At 43.3% G+C, this 19790-nt stretch overlaps 1 protein-coding gene across 1 annotated transcript in view; it reads left to right on the forward strand.

Annotated features, from left to right (window-relative positions):
• Positions 1 to 19790, forward strand: part of KIT (KIT proto-oncogene, receptor tyrosine kinase) — a 59301-nt gene that overhangs the window by 19970 nt on the left and 19541 nt on the right. The window contains exons 3-8 of the mRNA XM_075025999.1: positions 3239 to 3517; positions 6973 to 7109; positions 9827 to 9986; positions 12853 to 13042; positions 13743 to 13858; positions 19302 to 19416. Coding sequence (XP_074882100.1) covers positions 3239 to 3517; positions 6973 to 7109; positions 9827 to 9986; positions 12853 to 13042; positions 13743 to 13858; positions 19302 to 19416 — 997 coding nt within the window. The remainder of the gene's footprint in view (positions 1 to 3238; positions 3518 to 6972; positions 7110 to 9826; positions 9987 to 12852; positions 13043 to 13742; positions 13859 to 19301; positions 19417 to 19790) is intronic.

Below are 19790 nucleotides of genomic sequence, written 5' to 3' on the forward strand. Positions count from 1 at the left end.
TGCCCAGTTAGTTCCCCGAGTAGCGATCCCTCCCAGCCCCACTCCCCCCAGTTTATATACTAGACATGACGTCACACGGTGTGGAATATCCCTTTGGCCAGTTTGGGTCAGCTGTCCTGGCTGTGTCCCCTCCCAACTTCTTGTGCCCCTCCAGCCTTCTCACTGGCTGGGCATGAGAACCTGAAAAATCCTTGACTTAATATAAACACTACTTAGCAACAACTGAAAACATCAGTGTGTTATCAACATTCTTCTCATCCTGAACCCAAAACATAACACTATACCAGCTACTAGGAAGACAATTAACTCTATACCAGCCGAAACCAGGACACAGTTATTTTGCTGCTTCTTCACATAGCTCTGGTGGTCTTTCTTCCCTGTTGATGGAAAAAAGTCCTACAACATCCGCTTTCTTGGAGACAGCATTCCTTGTGCAACAGGGGTTGTTTCAAATAGCCTCCTGTGAACCCTGCCAGTCCTTTGAGAATTACTGCAAGGTTGTTCTCCAAGACAGGGAGATACCAGCACAGTGAAGAGTATTTTCCCAAGGGAAGATATCTTACATAGTGGCCACACAATTTAAAGAGTGCTCCTTTAACCACTGCTGAGTAGTCCAGATAGCCATGCAGCTACCAGGGATGAGTTTTCTTGACCTTCTGTGTTCCTCTGAGACTATGACTAAAGGAAATCTGGCATGTGTTTTACCTGTGTGTGACAAATATTGTTGACTTTATCTACCATGACTGTTTTCCTGAAGGTCATGGTACTTATCCCAGACAGCTGTGATCACAGAGATGTTTGTGCCTTCCATTAGGTGAGTGACTCCTTCACCTCAGGATAGCAGGGAACACTTCCACTGAGCATGATTACCAAAGCATCAGAGAAGTTGTGTGGCCCTCATGTAACAGATGTTAATTTCTTTGTCTTAATTGTGTGAAAAATGTGCAAGCTTCACATTGATGAGTTCCTGGCAGTAAAATAAGTATGTTTGTGAGGTGGGCCATCATTTTGCAATAGCCTGTGGCTTAATGACATCTTACATCACATTGAAGATGCTACCATGAGCTCAGCTGCTTGTGGGGTTGCCGCAAGCAGCCCACACGCTTTCTGCTTGTAAAGCTGGGAATGAGGAGAGAACAGGACCAAGAACCTTGATCCTGCACAGTCCCAAGTGGCACATAAAATGGTGGCAGCTGTTTATCTCTTAGGTCCATCTGGATCTGCTAAACAAATTTTCTATGCTTCTGTGACCAAGGATGACACAGTGTTGGCAGACTGCAGGTGCTTACCTCTTTCACCTTTCTGCTTTGGCAGAAAGTGCCTGTGTTTTGTCTATAGAAGCAGTTTGTGTCCCTATCCATGCAAGTTTAGTGAAGGTCAAGCTAGTTCAGACATCTGCATAAGAGAGAAAAATCTCGATTTTAATGTCATGTCTTTTCTGACGCAAGCACACATCTTGTGTTGGAAACCTGAGGTATGCCCAGAAAGCAAGTGCTACCCAAGACGTACCTGGGGTGGAAAGCCATGACGGGAAGAAGATGACCATGAGCAGCCTTGTTTCTGCCTGGATTCCCTACAGCAAATCCTTTCATGTATTATCACCCTGAGGTCTCCCTTCCAGAGGGGGATGGAAGATGGGAGGGGAGCACCTCAGCTATTCCGCTTACCCCAGCCAAGGCCTTCCCTGCAGTTTCAGCTGTTAGTGAAACAGGTCTTTGTTCCTTTCTTCTGTTTTCAAAAATGTCTTTTTTTTTTCCTGGGGAGCCATACTTTCTGCATAGTGAAGATATCTTGGCTCTGTCCATATTGGAGAAAAAGTGGACTGAGAGGAAACCAATCAGTTAAGTCTCTGTCAGCAGGGACATTTAGATGAGCTCTTCCAGTCCGTGCTCTTCCAGCTCAGGAGTGACAGCAACTCATAGTGTTTGTCTAAGTATCTCCATGTGCAAAACATCACACTTTGGTTCTGTTCAGGCATGCTTTACTTTTTCATTTGTTAGTAGTCTCCATCCACTAGGTCTAGACTGATGCTTCAAAGCTTTTAGTTTGTGGGGGCTTCTTGGATGGCAGTATCAAATGAGGTTAAAACTGTACCCTCACTCTAAGCTAGAAACCAGCCAGTAACTTCTGTGTTCAGTGATGAGCACCCTTTGACTTAGCATTTCCTAATTGCTTACATAAATGTCCCATGCTTCATTTTCAGCCTAGTACTTCTTGTCTTAAACCAAATGCTCATTGTCCATCATCTTAACCAAATTCTCTCAGTTTTTTTTGTTAAATCATGGTTTGTTGATCTCTAATCATTCAAGTTGTACGAAGGCAGTTTGCAAAAAAAGAAAGAAAACTTTTCCCTCTGTTTCTACATTTCTAATTCATGCTACTCTGTAGGGAGGGCAGATGGGAGCTGAAATAAACTCCTACGGAGTGTTTGTCACCACACCATCCTTTATTTTTGTGTTTGCTATTAATGGCCAGGTTCTTAGCATTTCAAGGTCATCACCTATCATGGGCTTCGACTTTTGTTGTAAAAGTGTTTTAAGTACTGTATGTTTGTGTGCTGTGGTGGCCGAGATGAAAAGCTTTAGAAAAGGTACCTTGTGAAAGATTACTTGATGATTTTTCAATCAGATATGCTGTTTGTATGCCCATTTTTTTTCTAAGGAGGCTAAAAATAACCTCTGCTTTCAGGGAGGAGAGAGAGAGAGAGAGAAGTTGTTTGGTGCTTCCTCTGGTAGCAATGTGTGTTCATTTAGATTATGTATTTTACAGAAGTGAAAACCATAATTTAGGTGCTTTTCAACTTCCATTTGCTCATAAATTTCTTCAAAATCCTCCTGTGGGCATGAAACCTTACAGCCCTGCCACTAGCTAAAAGCAAATTACTTTTAATGGTCTGTGAAAATCTGTTTACTGTTGTTGGGGGTGGACGCTGGAGGTTTTGGAGCTAAACAAGGCAAAAAAAAATCCCCATCTCCAAATAAAAATGCAGTAGGATTATTTTTAGTGCACATGATTCTGTAGTGTGTCTGGTATTGAATGCTACTGCACATCTCCTGTTGTGCTGCTCTTTTAGGACAAAATTTAATGTCCCTTGGTAAACATGAATTGGGTAATACTCGGTTTTACTGGCTGAGTGTAAAACTTTCTTTGATGTAAGTGCCCAATTGCAGAGTTGGGGTCATCAGAAGTTCCCTGTGCAATGTCAGCTTCTCTGACAGGTCTTTGCATTTCTTCACAGATCCAAATGTGCTCTTCCTTGTTGATTCTCTGATCTATGGAAAAGAAGACAGTGACATCCTGCTGGTGTGCCCACTAACAGATCCAGATGTTTCAAATTTCACACTGAGAAAATGTGATGGAAAACGTCTCCCCAAAAATATGACGTTCATTCCCAATCCCCAGAAAGGCATCACTATAAAGAACGTACAGAGGTCGTTTAAGGGCTGCTACCAGTGCTTGGCCAAGCACAATGGAGTTGAGAAAATATCGGAGCACATTTTCCTGAATGTGAGGCCAGGTAACACAGGATTTTTGCCTTCTTGTAGAGCACCAGATTTTACCCTTCACCTCCCAGGAACTGGTGGGAAGTGCTGTGAAGCCTCACCTTGTGTCCTGACCTTGTCATGGGGAGGCTGGAGGTGGCGGTCTCCTCTGGAGGCTTTTGGAGTCTTCTACTCAAAGCCAGAGGTGCTTGCACACCAGGGGATTGCTCTGGAGTGCCTGTGGCCGCTGCAGGCTGTCCAAAGGAAGGTGGTGGACTTAGAAAACTTGTTCTGGGCAAGTTGTGTCAGGGCACAGGTTGATCTCATGGCACTTGGCTTGTGGCTGTGCTGAGCAGGTTTGGCCATGATCACTTTTATTTTCTGTTCCTGGTGATTTCCAGGTGTTTTTTTCACCATTTCAAGAAATGTGGGTTGTGCAGTTAAACTTTGAGGACAAACCAGCGCCATGAGGTTTGAACAGGTTTGTGCAGGAAACGTGGAGATTTGGAAGCCTTACTTACATGTCTGTTGCCCGCAAGTGACAGCAGGAGAAACTGATTGATGACATTAAAGAAGAGGGATTCAGTGGAGGGGCAGAGCTTGGGGGAGCACAGAGCCCTTGTTTGTCTCCGTCATCATGACTGAGGATGGTCACAACAGCAGCAACGTGCCCAGATCATGATGAGGAGTGTGTTGTGGCTGAGCTGCCAGATGCAATGCCTAGCTCTGCCTGACACCCTACCTTTGACCTTCACGCGCGCTTGTGCCCTGGGGTTGGGTGGTTAAGTGGGTTTGGGAAGGAGGAGAAGCCCGATGGCTGGCCGTGCAGGACCTTACGGGCCGATTCTGTCTGGGCGGTTCGGAGCCGAGAGTTACCCCGCGTGTCGTTCATCCGCCGCGCAAATACCCGGGAGAGAAGCGGAGGGAGCGGCTCAGCAAGCCAGGCTGTCTCAGCGTTTCCCGAGGGGCGAGGAAGCGAGTTTGTTCTCCACGTAGCTGTGGGGCTCTTTGAAGGAGGTCGCCCCTGGCCGCAGCTGGGAGCGCGTCTCCGCTCCGGCGTGCGCACGGCGCGAAGGCTGCGGTAAGGTCCGCCGAGGGAGCATCCCCTGTCCATGCGCACGCGTTGGACCGCACGCCCGGCGTTTCCGCTGGCTGCCGCGGCCTTTCTGTCCGCGCGGTCGAGGTGTCCCGTGGGGGTTTTGGTGTCGAAGGGAGAGCGGCGGGTGGGGGCCGCGTGGGTCGGCTTTGTGCTTTCGGAGGCAGCCAGCCGCCAGCAGTGCCATCGCGGCGGTGCCGGAGAAGGGGGTGCACGGCTCGGGGCGGCGCGTCCGTCCCCCCCGCCGCCTGTTTTGTGCCGGGCGTTAGGAGCCGAGGGCAGGCCGACGGCGGCAGCCCCCCTCGTGCTGGTGAAGGAGGGCTGCCCCGTGGCGTGAGGAGGGGACGCGTTGGTGTTTGCTCCACGGCTGGGGCTGTGGGACCTGCCCGGTGCCGTGCTCCTCGGTGGTGGGGCAGGGGGTGGGCAGCGGGGGCCATCTCAAGTGCTGTAGCAAATTGAAGCAGTCTTTTTCCTGGTGTTTTGGACACTCTGATACAGTGAATTTTAATGAATAATAAATTTCAGTTAATGAGAAGAGAACAAAGGTTTAATCTGGCATTCTCTTTTGATGACAAAAATCAAGTCCCTTCTTGCTGTCTCTCTTGTTTGTTCTGTAACAAGTTTTTTTTTCAACTGTTTTTTCAGTGATGGCCAAAGAAAGAAAGCAGTTGATTGACATAGCTGACATTTGTCTGTCATAGGAGAGTGCAAGTTGTAGTATTGGACTATTTCATTTTTTTATGGGATAAAAGTCTGCACTTGCTTGATAGAGTGGTGACTTCAGATGGGAGGGTGCTGACCTGGCATCCGTCACAAGTGGCCCACTTATGGTGGGCAGCCGTAGGTGACCGATGGGACCTGGGTGCTCTGCCCACGTTCTCCATCTGGGGGGAAGTGTGCAGTAAGTGGAAGCATCTGCTGAAGGCCATCAGCAGCAAAGCAGCATTGTCATCCTCGGTGTTGTAATTACCGTGCTGTAGTGTTTGGTCGTTACTAAGTTCACCAGGTAAAACTCCCACTTTCTCCTTGGCTGAAGGTTTAAGTGTGAGACCCTTTGGTGGGCAATGTTTTTGTAATCATAACTGTGGCACTCAGACCCCCAGGCCTGAGCTTCTAGTGCAGAAGGGCAGAAGAGGCATCCATGAAACAGCGAGCTGTGCAGGCGTACTCAGACATACACCAGCCCTGCTACGATAGCACAGGGAGTGTTTATGTCCAGCCCTTCTCAAAACAATGAGGCTCTTTATGGCCTTACGGCTTTTTTTTTTTGGTTGTCCGTAGGTCTTTCTGGTGGGTGAGAACACAGCACGCCTTCTGCACTGGCTTCCTCCTGTCTCTTGGGTACTGCTGAATGCCGGGGGGGGATTTTTATGTGAGCCTTTATATCTGAAGAGAGCAAACATGTTTCTTTGTTCTCTTTCATAGCCGCTTACAGCACCATGAGGAAAACATTATTGTTAAAGTATGAATGGCTGAAAAGCATTGCGTTTTCCTAAGTTTCGTATAATTTACCTAAGACAACTACAAAGCCTGTGTCAGAGGCAGGAAGAGAGTCTGGAAGACCTTATCTGATATATGTTGCATTCACAGTTTGAAAGTCAGTCTTCCTGCGTAAAAGCCCTAGTGGGAAGTTCACTGGAGTCTCATAAATGAGGAAAATTTGAAGAAAGGATGAAGAAAGCAGAGAAAAATCTGTGGAGGGAACAGAGGAAGAGCTTTGCGGAGATAAGAGACACATAGTCCTCAGATGTACTTGACCGTTGACAAAAGACACCCTGAAGAAGAACAGGGATACAGCTAGCCCACAGCTGCTTGTAACCACCTACCTCTTGGGTGACAAACTTGTCCACGGTCTTGACTCGAGCCACCTCTGTGAACCATTACCGTGAGCAGAAGTTGTGGTGCTTTCAGGGGCAGGTGTGCTGAAGTCCTTGAGCTGTACCTGTCCTTCCTAGACTGTCCATCAGGGGCTTTTCAGGGACGTATCAGACAGTACTTCGTGTCTGCTGTAGTATTTTGTAATTAAAAGTTGCAGTTAATGCTAAGCTGCGGTTCTTCAGTGGCTGATCCTCACTGTGTTCTCGGTTCCAGAGTGCAACTTTTTAATCGCTGTCATGGAATGAGTCGTCTCATTGATGGTTCAACATCATTCAAGTTTCTTCATGCAAGTTGCTATGCTCCAACAAGTATTATCTAACTTTAAGTGTAATTTGAAGGGAGATTGAAGCAGTAATGTGCTTGTTGTAAAGGAACAACTGTGTAGTATGTTAAAGAAATTTTAATACCTCTCGGAGGCCTGAAATTTTATTGGAAGGTTTATGACTGTTGCTTTTTATCCCGCTTCGGAAGCTCTGCAGCTAATGAAAAGTAACGCACTTCTAAATTGTTTTCCAGTTCACAAAACTCTTCCTGTCATCACCTTATCCAAAAGCTACGAGCTTCTCAAAGAAGGGGAAGAATTTGAAGTTACATGCATAATCACGGATGTGGATAGCAGCGTACAAGCTAGTTGGATTTCTCACAAAAGTGGGGTGAGTTCCTTTAATTGTATCATTGTATGCCTCAGCACAGTACACAAACTCTGTAGACATTCACGTGCTTGACTTGGATACCTGATGCTATATTAGTTTGGATTTGTTGCATTTCCAAAGGTCCTGCATCCCAGAGACTGGTGAGGGGCCAGCAACAACTGTCCCATGCCCATGCGGATGGCTGGGAGGAAAAGCATCGGCATGGGCTTCTCTTCCCAAACAGAAATTAAAATTAGGCTTTTCAGTGTGAAGTTTAGGTGACCTCTGTTGGGCTGCCTAAATACGGAAGCACGGAGTGCCTACACATCACATTGCAATCAATGGGAGCTGCAAATATCAACACATGGACTGCAAATTACATATTCTAGTCGTTATCATTAACAGTAAAATACCTGCTAATTAGCATAGGATTGTGTGTGACAGGAATAGTAGTAAGCATTCACAGGAATGATTAATTCATTTAAATTACATGATGTGCCTTACTAACTGGCAAAGTTCTGAAAGATGAACCAGTGAACTGGCTTCTGTCTGTAGTGATGGATGAAGGTTCTGCCTGGCATCACCAGATTAAATTATTGGCCCACTAAGCGCTCCAGGAGAGTTTGTTACTGGCAGCACAGTTATTTTGCAGACAAGGGGCAGAGAGATCCCCTCCCCTGGTCAGCCAACATACTGCCAGCTCTGCCTTTGAAATGAGCAGCAGGCACTGGGTTGTTTTTAAGGATGCCTCTTGGTCTTCTGAGTATACCCTGAAATTTAAATTAATTAAAAGCCCTTGGGAAGACCTGTTAGTAACTCCTGCTGTATATGCTCCTATGCTAATTGGCTGGTCTTTCACTGCTAATGGTAGTGACCAGAATACATAATTCGCAGTCCATGTATGTATGGAAAAAAGGCTTCTGTGATGTTGTGGTGTTTGGCTAAATCACATCTCCTCAGACAGATAGTGAACGGGAGGCCCGTTCCCTGGGGCCAGGCATGCCATGCTTAGCTAATCCGCTGGCTGTGGCAGAGCTGCTCTCGCTAAGTGCTTGCCGCTTCAGAAATCCCACCTCGCAGCTCCGAAGGTTGAGGAGGTCTAAATGACATGAAGGCAGCGTGGGGCATGCAGATGGGGCTTTTGGTCCTGTGCCAAGGTCAACGGCAGGTCTTTCATCTGAGAACTTCATTTCTTCTCTCGGTCTCCTCCCTTTTCTTTGTTACAGTGTGATGAAATCAGGGCATTCCCTTAAGTTTTTGTGCTTTATCACTTTTCATTTTATGAGTAAAAGCTACAAGGAAAATATTTTTGACCAAATAAGTTTGACCTTTCTGTCCTTTCTGGTAAATAGCAGGGTATGCTATCTTTTAAATATTGACTATCAAATTAAATTTTGTCCTGAAACAGAATACATAAAATTCATGTTTAAATAGATGCAGAATTACGTTTTGTCCTGAATAGGTCGGAGGGAAAAAAACCAAACCAGGTTTTCCTTGTATGACTGAAGTTATCACTGCTTTTGAAAATTAGGAGACTTGTTATAAGCAAGCACATCCATACAGGACAAACTTCTATCTGTGATTATTATCGTTCAGGAGGAAGCAAAATTACATTGAGAAGATAAAATTTATCTAGAAGCTCTTGGAACCTCCAAGAATTGAAATCATTGTACTAGAAAATCATTAAAAGTCCAGGTCTGCATTTGGATTAATCAATGTAAATTTATCTGTCTTTCCAACCACACTGAGCGTTCTTACAGAAACTGAAGTCAACACCTCAAAGCATTTATTTTTTCTATGCATACGGAGGCTTAGAGTCATGATATACTTAATGCTTTGAAAAAAGAATGAAGTTTCCAGTTGCCTTTAAGATTAATAAATCTAGATTGCTATGGACCAAGAATCAGAGTGGGTACCAGAGGAAGGATGCTGTGTAAAGCCTGCTGCCAGCAGGTCTTTCTGCAGTATAGCTGTAATCAGGAGATGCTGCGGACTCAGGGCATAGAGCAACCCAATTTAAAATGAAGTTCCGGCACCTTAAATTCTCTCTTGTTCAATGTGAAGCATTGCAACCATTAGAGACCTCGGTGATTTTTAGGCACCACTTGAGTGGTGAACCACACATCAGAGTTGCAATGACTTTTTACAATAGCTGCAGCTTCTGAGCATTAGGAAAGTCAAGACCCAGTGGTCACTTTGCATCAAGCCCTACAGCTAGAAGGGTTGTTAGTGCAAATAAAACCTTCTGTTGGTTCCTCACCTTCATCAGCATTAGAAATGTAGCCCGAGTGAGCTGGATATGACCTTGGGCACAATACTCTTTTCTTCATATGATTGAAACATTTGAAGAAATTAGAGTTTGAGCTTTGTGGCTTGGGGTGTTCTCCCCAGTTGGCACTCTTGGGGGAGGTGAACACACACATACGCACACATGCATGCACACACACACACACACACACACACACACACACACTTCAATGGAGCTTGAGGAGGACAAAAATAAAGAATAAGGGGAGGGTATGGGACTTAGGAGAGGACCTTATCTCCCAAAGACAGCTGATCATACACTTGTTTTGCATGGAGAGATTCTAGTGACAGGTTTGTCGTGCTGGCTTATTATTCCGGTTTAAAGTTATGAATATTAATATAGCAAAGTTATAATTACTTCTATTTTTAATTTATCTAGGAAAGATGCTGCATACACAGTGTTTTAGATGTTAATTGTTTTTTACCGACAGATTGTTACAAGCAAAAGCAGAAATTTGGGTGATTATGGATACGAAAGGAAATTAACATTGAACATCCGTTCAGTGGGAGTTAATGATTCTGGAGAATTCACATGCCAAGCAGAAAACCCTTTTGGAAAAACCAATGCCACAGTAACCTTGAAAGCACTAGGTAAGTAGTTCCTGTAGAAATCATAACATCTCTAAGAGTGGGAGGTGGAAAGTGAGAACACTGGGGAGCCTTCTCTTTCATCTGTTTCCTTTCCCCCAAACTTCAATAAGCAAAGTTGCTTTATTAAAAGGTTATTGCTGACTGGTACCATATGGGATGGCTCAGGAAGTGTTGTGGTGTGTGTGACTACTTTAATTTCTATAACCCTTTGCATGTTGTTGGAATGTGATATTAGAACAACCACCCAACCGTGTTTCCATCTCTCTGGTTTGTCTCATCCTTCCAGGTTTAATTTTAAATTTAATCCAGTCTTAACAAAGCAATTAATTTACCTTTGCCTGGTACTATCCCTATGCTTAAGTAATTTGGCAGCAGAAGCACAAAGCGTGTCTTTAATACCTGCCTTCCAAGCATGGGAAATTTTGCTGACATCGGCATGTCAATGTTTTTTACATAGAAGCTATACATGTACCTCTATTTAAAATAATGCGGTGAGGAACATTGCAGAGTGCGTAGACAGCATGAAATTGTTCCGGGGCTCACCCCCGTGGTAAACCCACTATCCATCACTTCCACAGGTTTTGGATTGTGTCCCTTAACAGTGAGCAAACTGTCTCCCTCCTCTTGTTTAATAACAGACTCGATTAGAGCCTACTGTATATTAACTTGGGTGACAGACAGTGCCTTTTGAATTTTAAAGCTGCTGAAACCTGCTAATTCAATAAATTAAGGACAATTAAGGACATGTTGGTATAGTTAATAAGATAATTCTGAAGAAGTCTGCGTAGTTGGCTTCAACTGTTTCAGTTCCTTACCATTCAAGGGTGTAGTAACTGAGGGTAGTGTAGCCTTGGATCCTTTTTCATTTTCAAGTGTGTTTTTCTGTTGCACAGATACTCCTGCAACATTCCTTGTTTTGCTTTCTTTGGTATCTTAAAGAAAACAGAACTGTTTGACCTGTGTGGGTCAGGTCGTCAGCAGAGTGGCAGAGGTTTGAATGCCCTTAACCTTGCTCTGCCATTCAAGGGCGTAGGGTTCATAAGGACAGGGATGTTTTCCTCTTTTTTTTTTACAGGAGAGACTAAATTCATATGTAAAAGAGTGAAACAGTGTGAAGTATGAAAGAAAATCTTTTCCCCAAGAGGAGCAATATGAAAGCTTTTATTGTAAGAGGAGGGAAGTTCTTAACTACAGAAATTCTTAGGACTACTATGTATGCAAATATGGCTTTAAAAAGAATTGACTTTGGAAGGTCTGGGGGCTAAAATAGAGCATGACATTATAAAAAGTAGATAATAAAGTAACAAGTTTGTATTTAGTAAAATGCAAAGTTTGTATTTAATAAAAAATGCCAGAGAAAAGCTGGAATCTTTCCTTTTTGAGATACTCCCCCCACCCCACCCCCCGCCCAAATTTGACTTAAAATAAACTCTGGCTTCTGGATGCCTTTCACCATTCATTGTCAAACTGACTACATTTACCTGAATTGTGCCAGCTCCCAGGGTCCTGGGAAGTGATGTATCATGTGTACTGGAGAGATCCTGGGATTGTATCAGATACTAAATAGCTGTGGCTTTAACGTTAGCCAAAAAGGTTACAATATATAATGGGTATTTTTGGTAATTTTCCCAATTACTTTTTTTAACAGTTAATTTATCTAAATGTAAACAGTTTCTAAAACTGCATTTGGGGGACTGATAGTGCAATCATAAAATTTTATTTGCAGGCTCTTAGGTCCGATTTTGAATCTAAGTTGCATAGGGGATCCTGTATTTATGCAGAAAATAGAAAAAAACTCTGCGAAGGAACTAAAAATCTTTAGTTTCCAGATTTAAAACCTTTTTCTCTTTTCTAGCGATGGAGAGCATTTTAGAGCATACCTGCCTGCTGCGAGTTTACTTCATCCTTTCTTCTCCAAAGCATCTGTCAAGTGCTCTGGCAGCTCCATATGCTTTCACCAAGCCCCGCTGTCTCTGGTTTTCCAGAGCTCAGGTGCCCAGCTGGCCACAGCAGTTTGATTACTAGAAAGTGAGAAGAAGCAGGGATCAGAGATTGACTTTTGGTCTAAATTCAAGCTCTCTCAGTAAATGTGTTTCCTTGTAATTGCAGTCTGCCTGTCAAACTGATAATTCCCATATGAATTTGTGTAATAGGACTGAAAAATTTGCCTTTTCAAAGTGAATAATCCTGAAGCTGATGAGTTTATTAATGAAATTGAAATCACTGCGGTAAGGATGCTGCTCCACATGATATTTTGGAGCGGAACTGCACAATGATAAATGGTATCTGCCAAATAAAAGATTAAGACCCAGCAGTGGATGCACAGAAATGCCTTAGTTTAAGACAATTGGTATCCAGGCCTGTGGACTTAGCACATTTTTCTCTAATTACAGTTTTCAATAGCTTCATTTGTAATGTTGTTCTTAATTACACTTGACAAAGAAACCTTAAATACTCTAGTATATTGTCATAAATTATCAATTGATCTTGCTTTTTTCTTAGTGTTTCTTTTATACCAGACAGTTAGCAACTCCGATTTTTGGAAAAAAATATAAATACTTGAGTAGAATCAAAGACGTGCTTGCATTTTTCCAAAAGCAAATAGGGTGTATTTATCACCAGAAGACGGAATTATTTCTGTTAAGGCACTCAGGGGTCCTTTAAGTCCTGTGCCTCATTGCTATATATAGCTAGTGCCCTTGGTTTTGGCAGGTGAGGGTTCAAGTTCTGCTTTGTAGATGAGGTTTCCTGTTTCACAGTTGGATGTTTGATCACTGATCTTGAAGTAGTCTTAAGTGTGGTTAGAGCCCTGACAATCTTCTAAATGGCCCTGAAATTGTTTTTCTTCTCCTCTTATGGCCGTCAGCTAAAGGATTTGTCCGTTTGTTTGCATCAATGAATACCACAATAGATATAAATGCAGGACAAAATGGAAATTTAACAGTTGAATATGAGGCATATCCAAAACCGAAGGAAGAAGTCTGGACGTACATGAACGAAACATTACAGAATTCATCAGACCATTATGTCAAGTTCAAGACTGTGGGCAATAACAGGTAATAAGAGTGACTGTAAGTGCTATCAATTTCACTTTGGAACAGCAAACTAGAGTCTGCTCTGGAAAGAGGAAAGTGGAGATGGTGAGAAAATTGTGATTATAAAAGATCTTGTAGTACGCGTGGCTTACCACAGTAACTGGTGCAAAGTCTGCTAACCTAGATTTGGAATAGTGTTGAGCTAACCACACCATCTGAGGACCAGTGTGCCACATACTCACGACTCACCTACAAGATGCCATTCCTGCCCAATAAGCAAAAATAAGAATTTAAAGTTGTCTGTGTGCGGAGACTCCCTCTACCACCGCAGCAGAGCCCAATGCTCTGGACAAAAGCTTATGCTTTTTCTTCTGCTGTGCACTGTTCTATCCCGAGCCCTGGTCCTCCAAAAATCCAGTGAAGCACATAGCATGTGTGGCCTGGGTTGTGCGTCTGGGTTCCTTCCTCAGCGAGAAAAGGAGCAGGGGTCTGAGCCTGGTGCTGAGCTGTCACCCAGGCACACATTCTAACACCCTGGTGTTAGAAGTGGCAAAACTTTTGGATGCTGTAGTCCAAGGGCAGTCGTAATGCAAGTGTCTGCATGGACAGCGTCTGCAGAAGACAACAGCACGCTAATAATTCACTCCTTAGCTTCCACGCATCAATTGCGTGTTCACTGCAAGTTGCGAGGATCAGTAATGCTTAATTTTTTTCTTTACAGTTATACAAGTGAACTTCACCTTACCCGATTAAAAGGAACAGAAGGAGGCATTTACACATTTTTTGTGTCCAATTCTGATGCCAGCTCCTCTGTAACATTTAATGTCTATGTGAAAAGTAAGTAAAGTGAACAGTCTGAAATATTTCATTATCACAGTCATTGTATTTTATACAACATAATGTATGCACAAGATGTCACAGTGTGGTTCAGCATATGAGAGGCTTTCTGAAGTGAAGCACATGCTGGAAAACTATCTAAATGTCAAGATATAAAAGTGCAGAGTACTTACACAAATCCACCTACTATCCAGCATGACCTTACATTCTAGTGAATGTATTCCAGAGGCTACCAGAGAGCAGCTAGATAGTTTATACAGGAAAAAAGCTGTAGCACCTGGAAGCACGATCTCAAAAATAAGCATCTACCATAAACCTTTGATAATTTAAGGTGGAGCAGGATATACAGGGATTATAATTTGCATTTTTGGCAGCCAAGTTAAGCTATTAATTGTCTTTAATTTGTTTGAGTTGGATGCAGAGTTTGAAAGCTTGTCAGGAGAATTACTCACTTGTGGCTTTTGGCATCTAAATACTTCTGTATAATAATATAGATCACCATTGTTTTAGAGAAACTGCATAGCTTTACAGACGCGTGTGCTGTCATCTTCGGGGCGTGCTTGTTAAAAAAGAGCATCGGTCTCAGTTCCAAACAGTGTTCTTCAAGACAAAAGCTAAACTTCAAAATGAATTCAATGAAACCTTCAGGAAACCCTGTCCTTCTTAGCAGAGCCATCCTGTTAGAGGGTTTATGCTCTCAGCAGACAAATATTGGCAGCTGCTAAAGGCCAAGCTTAAGGAAAATTAAACCAGGAGGGAACTGCAGGCAAACTGGAGAAACTAAGGTGAGGTAGACAATGATGCCTTCAAGCCCAGTGGGAAGAACTGTATAGAAAGTAAGTGAATGTGCTGCAAATACAGTTCTGTGTTGCTGCTCTGCTTCTCCAGGCATAGGTTTATGCAGAGGACTGTTGAGACTTCCACAAATGCCCCAAATCCTAGATGTTAATTTCTGAATTCTTCTTATTTATCACTGAACATCAACATTTGTAGTGTCACTATTAGCGATGCCATATTTCGGGTCTAGAAATGTCCCTTGGTCTCCTTTCAGCTTCCTTGATCTGTGAATGTTGTCATTTGTATTCTTGTGCCTTTTCCATTTCCTAGCTGTGATTTCTGAGATGAGGGCACTGGCAACCTCAGATGTCCTTTGCCTCCGTGGATGAGTGTGGGTTACAGTCAAAAGGGATAATTCTACTATTTTACAGATTAGCGGAGCAAATTGTTGAGCCAGAAGTTTAATTTCTGGGAAGGAATGGGAGAAATTGCAGGCTGCCTGTGGAACTGTCAGTTCACACGAGGCTGGATGGTGTTTTTGACTTGCAGCATCATATGTGTGCTTGGAGCGAGGGGCTGTTCATGGTCCTCCCAGCTCTCCCAAGCTCTGCAGGCTGCTTGGGAGCAGTCTGGGCACAAGAACTAAAAAAAAACCCGACCCACAGTTTTTTCATCATCAGGTGTCAGTTCTTGGTGCAGAGCTCCATGTTGCTGCTTTTGAGGAACGTGCTGTTTGATAAAAGCTGAAAATCCCTGTAGATCGTGGTTAGGAAATCAGACTAGGAAGAACATGGTGAAGCAGGATGGCCAAGGCAAGAGAGAGCATACAGTTTAGTTTTTCTGAATGGCTTGTCCATACAACCAGCAGTATACAAGTCTTCTTCACTCTTGCTTCAACTACTGGTCTTGTAAGTAGTAAGATCAGTCTTGGGATGCAATGAGGACATTTAAGCAGTCTAAAGAGCTCACGTTACCATGTGCTCTGTCCCTGGGTGGACTGCAGCCATTGCCGAAGCAGATGGATTTGGCACACTTGACTCAAAAAGAGTTTCTTTTGGCATTTAGACTAAGCTCCTGCAAGTATTTTTTTGTTTGGAAAAGAGGAGGTGAAATAGATTGATCCTTCTAGGGGTTTGGTTTTAGCAAAACTGACCTGTTTTCAGTGGCTTGTAAAATGGTCATCATTTAGGTATGAAACACAAAGTGCACGACAACATACCAAATTATTTGACATAGCGGAGTAACTGCCAAAGGTGAGTCATGAGGGTGGGTCAGATTCTGATCTAATGGTGCATCCTGACCTGGCATTGTTGTCAGCGGGGATTTCACATAAATTGCTGAGATGTAGCTCATGATGTTTACACATCTAGCTTGGGCAAGTAATCAGCAGAAAGTAATCAAACAGGTAAAACAGGATTCATAATCAGGAGAATGTCTTCACATAAACAAAAATCGATGCTGAAGCATTTGCTGAAAGGAGTGAAAAATGCAGTGTAGAAATACTTACCTTGGATTTAAACACATTTAGCAATTGCATATGCTAATCTGAAACAATACTAAATTGCTTTAAAAAAAAAGAAGTAGTAATTCATAGTAAATGTGACATAAAGTAAGGAAGGAAGGAGCTCTGAAATTAGGAGCCAAAAAGAAAATTACAACTTGACAAGCAGCATGCTGAACTAAGTTACAATTAAGAAATTGTAGAAATCTCCAGAGTGGCAAGGTACGGCATGTCTAGCAATTAGTAGAGGAATCTTCCAACTAGTATCGGATTTTAGTGAAAAATAATATCTGGGCATAATTATAGTCAACAAAATATTATCTATGCAGTTGGGGCTCATGCTGCAAAGAGAAAACTGGTCACGGTATTATAGATCGATCACATGAAGCCAAGCTCAGTGGTTTTCCTGTCATTGGACTATGCAGTGAACAAATGAGGAGTCACCATGATATCATAAAAAGGTTTGTTCCAATCCAGAAAATGTAGCTCCAGGAGGAAAGCCCTCTCTCTTTGACTGCGATGACAGACAATACCTATTAAGTGTTACTTTTTAGACATTTACTTTGTTAATGATGAAAAAAAGGAAATCAGTAATAGAAAGCAATTAAATGCATAATGTTATTATACAAAGCATTGAATTAAAATAGGAATGACCTCTTATAAATCATCTTTGATACATTCAGAATCAACATTAATAAAAGCTGAAAAGCAGTTAATAGACTTAGTGAAATTAGAAGTTGAAGACATCTAATGACTGATTATGGAAGGCAATATGCATATATGACGAGCAGTGTAATGAAACATTAAATATTTAAAGGGTTAAAGCCAAAACAGTAAGCAAAGTCTAATCATTAAGAGCCTGTCTGATGCGAGGGGTAATTAGGCAGTGAAAGTCATAAAATCTAGCACAGTAAAATCTCTTTTAAGAAGAAGATGCTCGGTGACAGCTTGGCATCTGTTTGCGCAAGCCGGTCCATCTTTGCTCCAGCATCCCCTGGAGCACCTAGGCTGGTGGGTGAGGAAGATGCTCTGGCTGCCAGAAAGGGGTGCAGGTGCTGAGATACGCGCGTGGCCCGAGCCGGCGAACGGCACAGGCCAGGGGGACAGCCCAGGGGGACAGCCCAGGGGGACGGCAGTAGCAGCCGCCTCCGTCCCCTTGGGTACGGCCTGCGGGGGACTCTTTGCAGCCGCAAGTGAAACGCACCCCTTAGTTTCTCTGAGCCGGAGAGGCTTGGGAGCCCTCCGTGCTGGTGCGGAGATGCTGATCGCGCTAATCGCCACATCAAAGCACTTCGCCAGGCACATCACGGGTAGAGCTGCTCTTGGGTCGGTGTTTCGGAGGCTGCTGACGGCATGCTCGGCTTCCCATGGCACCCGCGCCGGACCGCTCTGCCCGGGCTGCTGGAGGCGTTGACGCTGCGCGGCATCTCGTCTCCCTCTGCTGCTGCAGGATGAGTCCCCCTGGAATCGTGGCCATGTAGACAGGCTTTTATCGCGCTAGGTTTTTACAGCGGAAAAAGCCTGACTACGTGGGCATTTTTGTTTCCCTCGCTCAAAGAGGGAAGATGGTAGATGCAGCCCAGCTCTGGCACAATATTTTTTTCAGGGCTTAATGTTCATATCCGTTTTTTATTTGATTTTTCATTTCTTTCATTTCTTGAGTTACATTGTGTAGTAACGTTGCCTAAAACTTAGGATATACCTAAACAAATGGCACATGGGTAGTAGATTAGCTAACTACAATTTCACAATCCAGCCATTTTGATAGGAGTTTCGGAAATGTGAATTATGTGTATTCCATGAGACTGACGCTGGGTGAAATGCTGTGCACTGTCAAAAAGTTCCTCACCAAATGAGTAATGCTGAAGATCCGTCTCAACATTTTGCAACAATGTTTGGTTCTTGGTGGTTTGCATAAAACAACATGCGGATTTAGAAATGAAAGAACATTCAGTTCCTGTAACATGAGTCATGAGGAGATGCTATGTGATTGAGAATATACGTGTGCTTTATTGGCTCTAATTTAATCAGCAAGTAGAATATTCATTAAAAACTAACAGCGTGCAGTCTTTGTATGTGGATTTTATCTGAAATAAATCTGCGTTTTCCCACTGTAGTCTGTACAGCTTCACTACTTTCTAGAATATTAGTTCATCTTACATTTCTGTAAAGTTGTATTAACTGATAATGGACTCTTAACTTGTACCTGTCAGGTGAGCAGCATCATTGCAATATAGTCTGTTTTTTCCATTAACTTTTTTTTCTGGGTGATTTTGCAAGGAATCTAAGGTAGTTATGGGGAATAGGGCCTCAAATTCAAGTTTCGCCAAGAAAAAACATCTCGCTGTGTTGGTGGTGGTTGGAAAGACATTAGACTAATGACTGTAAAATCTGTCTGATCGCTCAGGTTTCCTGCCATACTTGAAACAGCAGCTCCTGAACCAACTGCAGGACTAGCTCCAGTGCAGGACGTGGCAGCAGGCATTGGCTGTCTAGATTGGTTTCTAAAGTACCACAGCAGTCACGAATTATCATTTGGAAAGCTAATATGTTCAGCCAAATATTAGTTTCCTCTGCGTGCAATGTTTCAAAGAGTCAGTCAGTCAGATATTTCAGTAGCGGTATCTTAGAGGGACGTACGTCCTCTGTGGGGTCGGGGAGGTTTGTGCTGGTTGCCTTGCACTGTAGTTCCTTTTCTGGCTGCGGTGGTAATATTTAATACACAGGGCAGATGTAAGAGAGATGTGGTTTGACAGATTTAGTACGCTTATAACTGTGAAGAAACTGTCATTTTTACAGGCGGGTAAGGTCATGCTGTGCAGGAACAGGAACCACACTGTTGTTCTAAGCACACGCTTCTTGGGGTTGTTTAAGCTCTGGGCTTTGCTGGTTTAGGATCTTTCATCAAACCAAATACTCAGGGGAGGTAAGGTATTCTTCTGAAATCCAGCCCAAGCATTCAGTGTAAGAACTGATTAAACTTTTACAGATGGTCAGTGCTTGCAGGACACCAATTCAGACCTGGACACCCTTGAACGTGTGAAGCTGTGTTCACCTGAATAATTCCATGAACACCGATGCACACGAGTTGCTGGGGTGAAGAGCAAATAGCAATGCAAATTCTGTGTTCCCCTAACGTGTGACTCTCATTTTTGTTTATTGCAGCAAAACCAGAGATTCTCACTCTGGATATACTTAGCAATGGTATTCTCCAGTGCGTAGCAGCTGGATTCCCAGCCCCTACCATATACTGGTATTTTTGCCCAGGAACTGAGCAGAGGTGAGTTAAGTAAACCAGAGTTTCCAAAGGTTATTCTAGATGCAACACACTCAATTTATAATTAAAAATTAAGAACATAAAATGACTCGGTAACAGTTATGTTCAGATGTTGCATCAGTGTTTTCATAATTTTCGGCATTGCATTATTTGCAGTGGTTTGAGGGAAGGCAGAGGTACGTTTCATTATTCCCCTTTGCATTCTGTCCTTGCAAGGGAAATAACCAACATTTTCTGCTGTGGAAAAGTAAAAGCCAAACTTTCTCTCTGCTGCAAGCTAGCTAAGGTTTGTATCAGTTTGGCCGCAAATGACACATGTTCTGTATGCAGTTTCACAGAATGACAGTCACAGCATCACTTGTGAATATGGCTGTTAT

This window comes from Buteo buteo, chromosome 1, assembly GCF_964188355.1.
Source record: "Buteo buteo chromosome 1, bButBut1.hap1.1, whole genome shotgun sequence".
Lineage (NCBI taxonomy): Eukaryota > Metazoa > Chordata > Aves > Accipitriformes > Accipitridae > Buteo > Buteo buteo.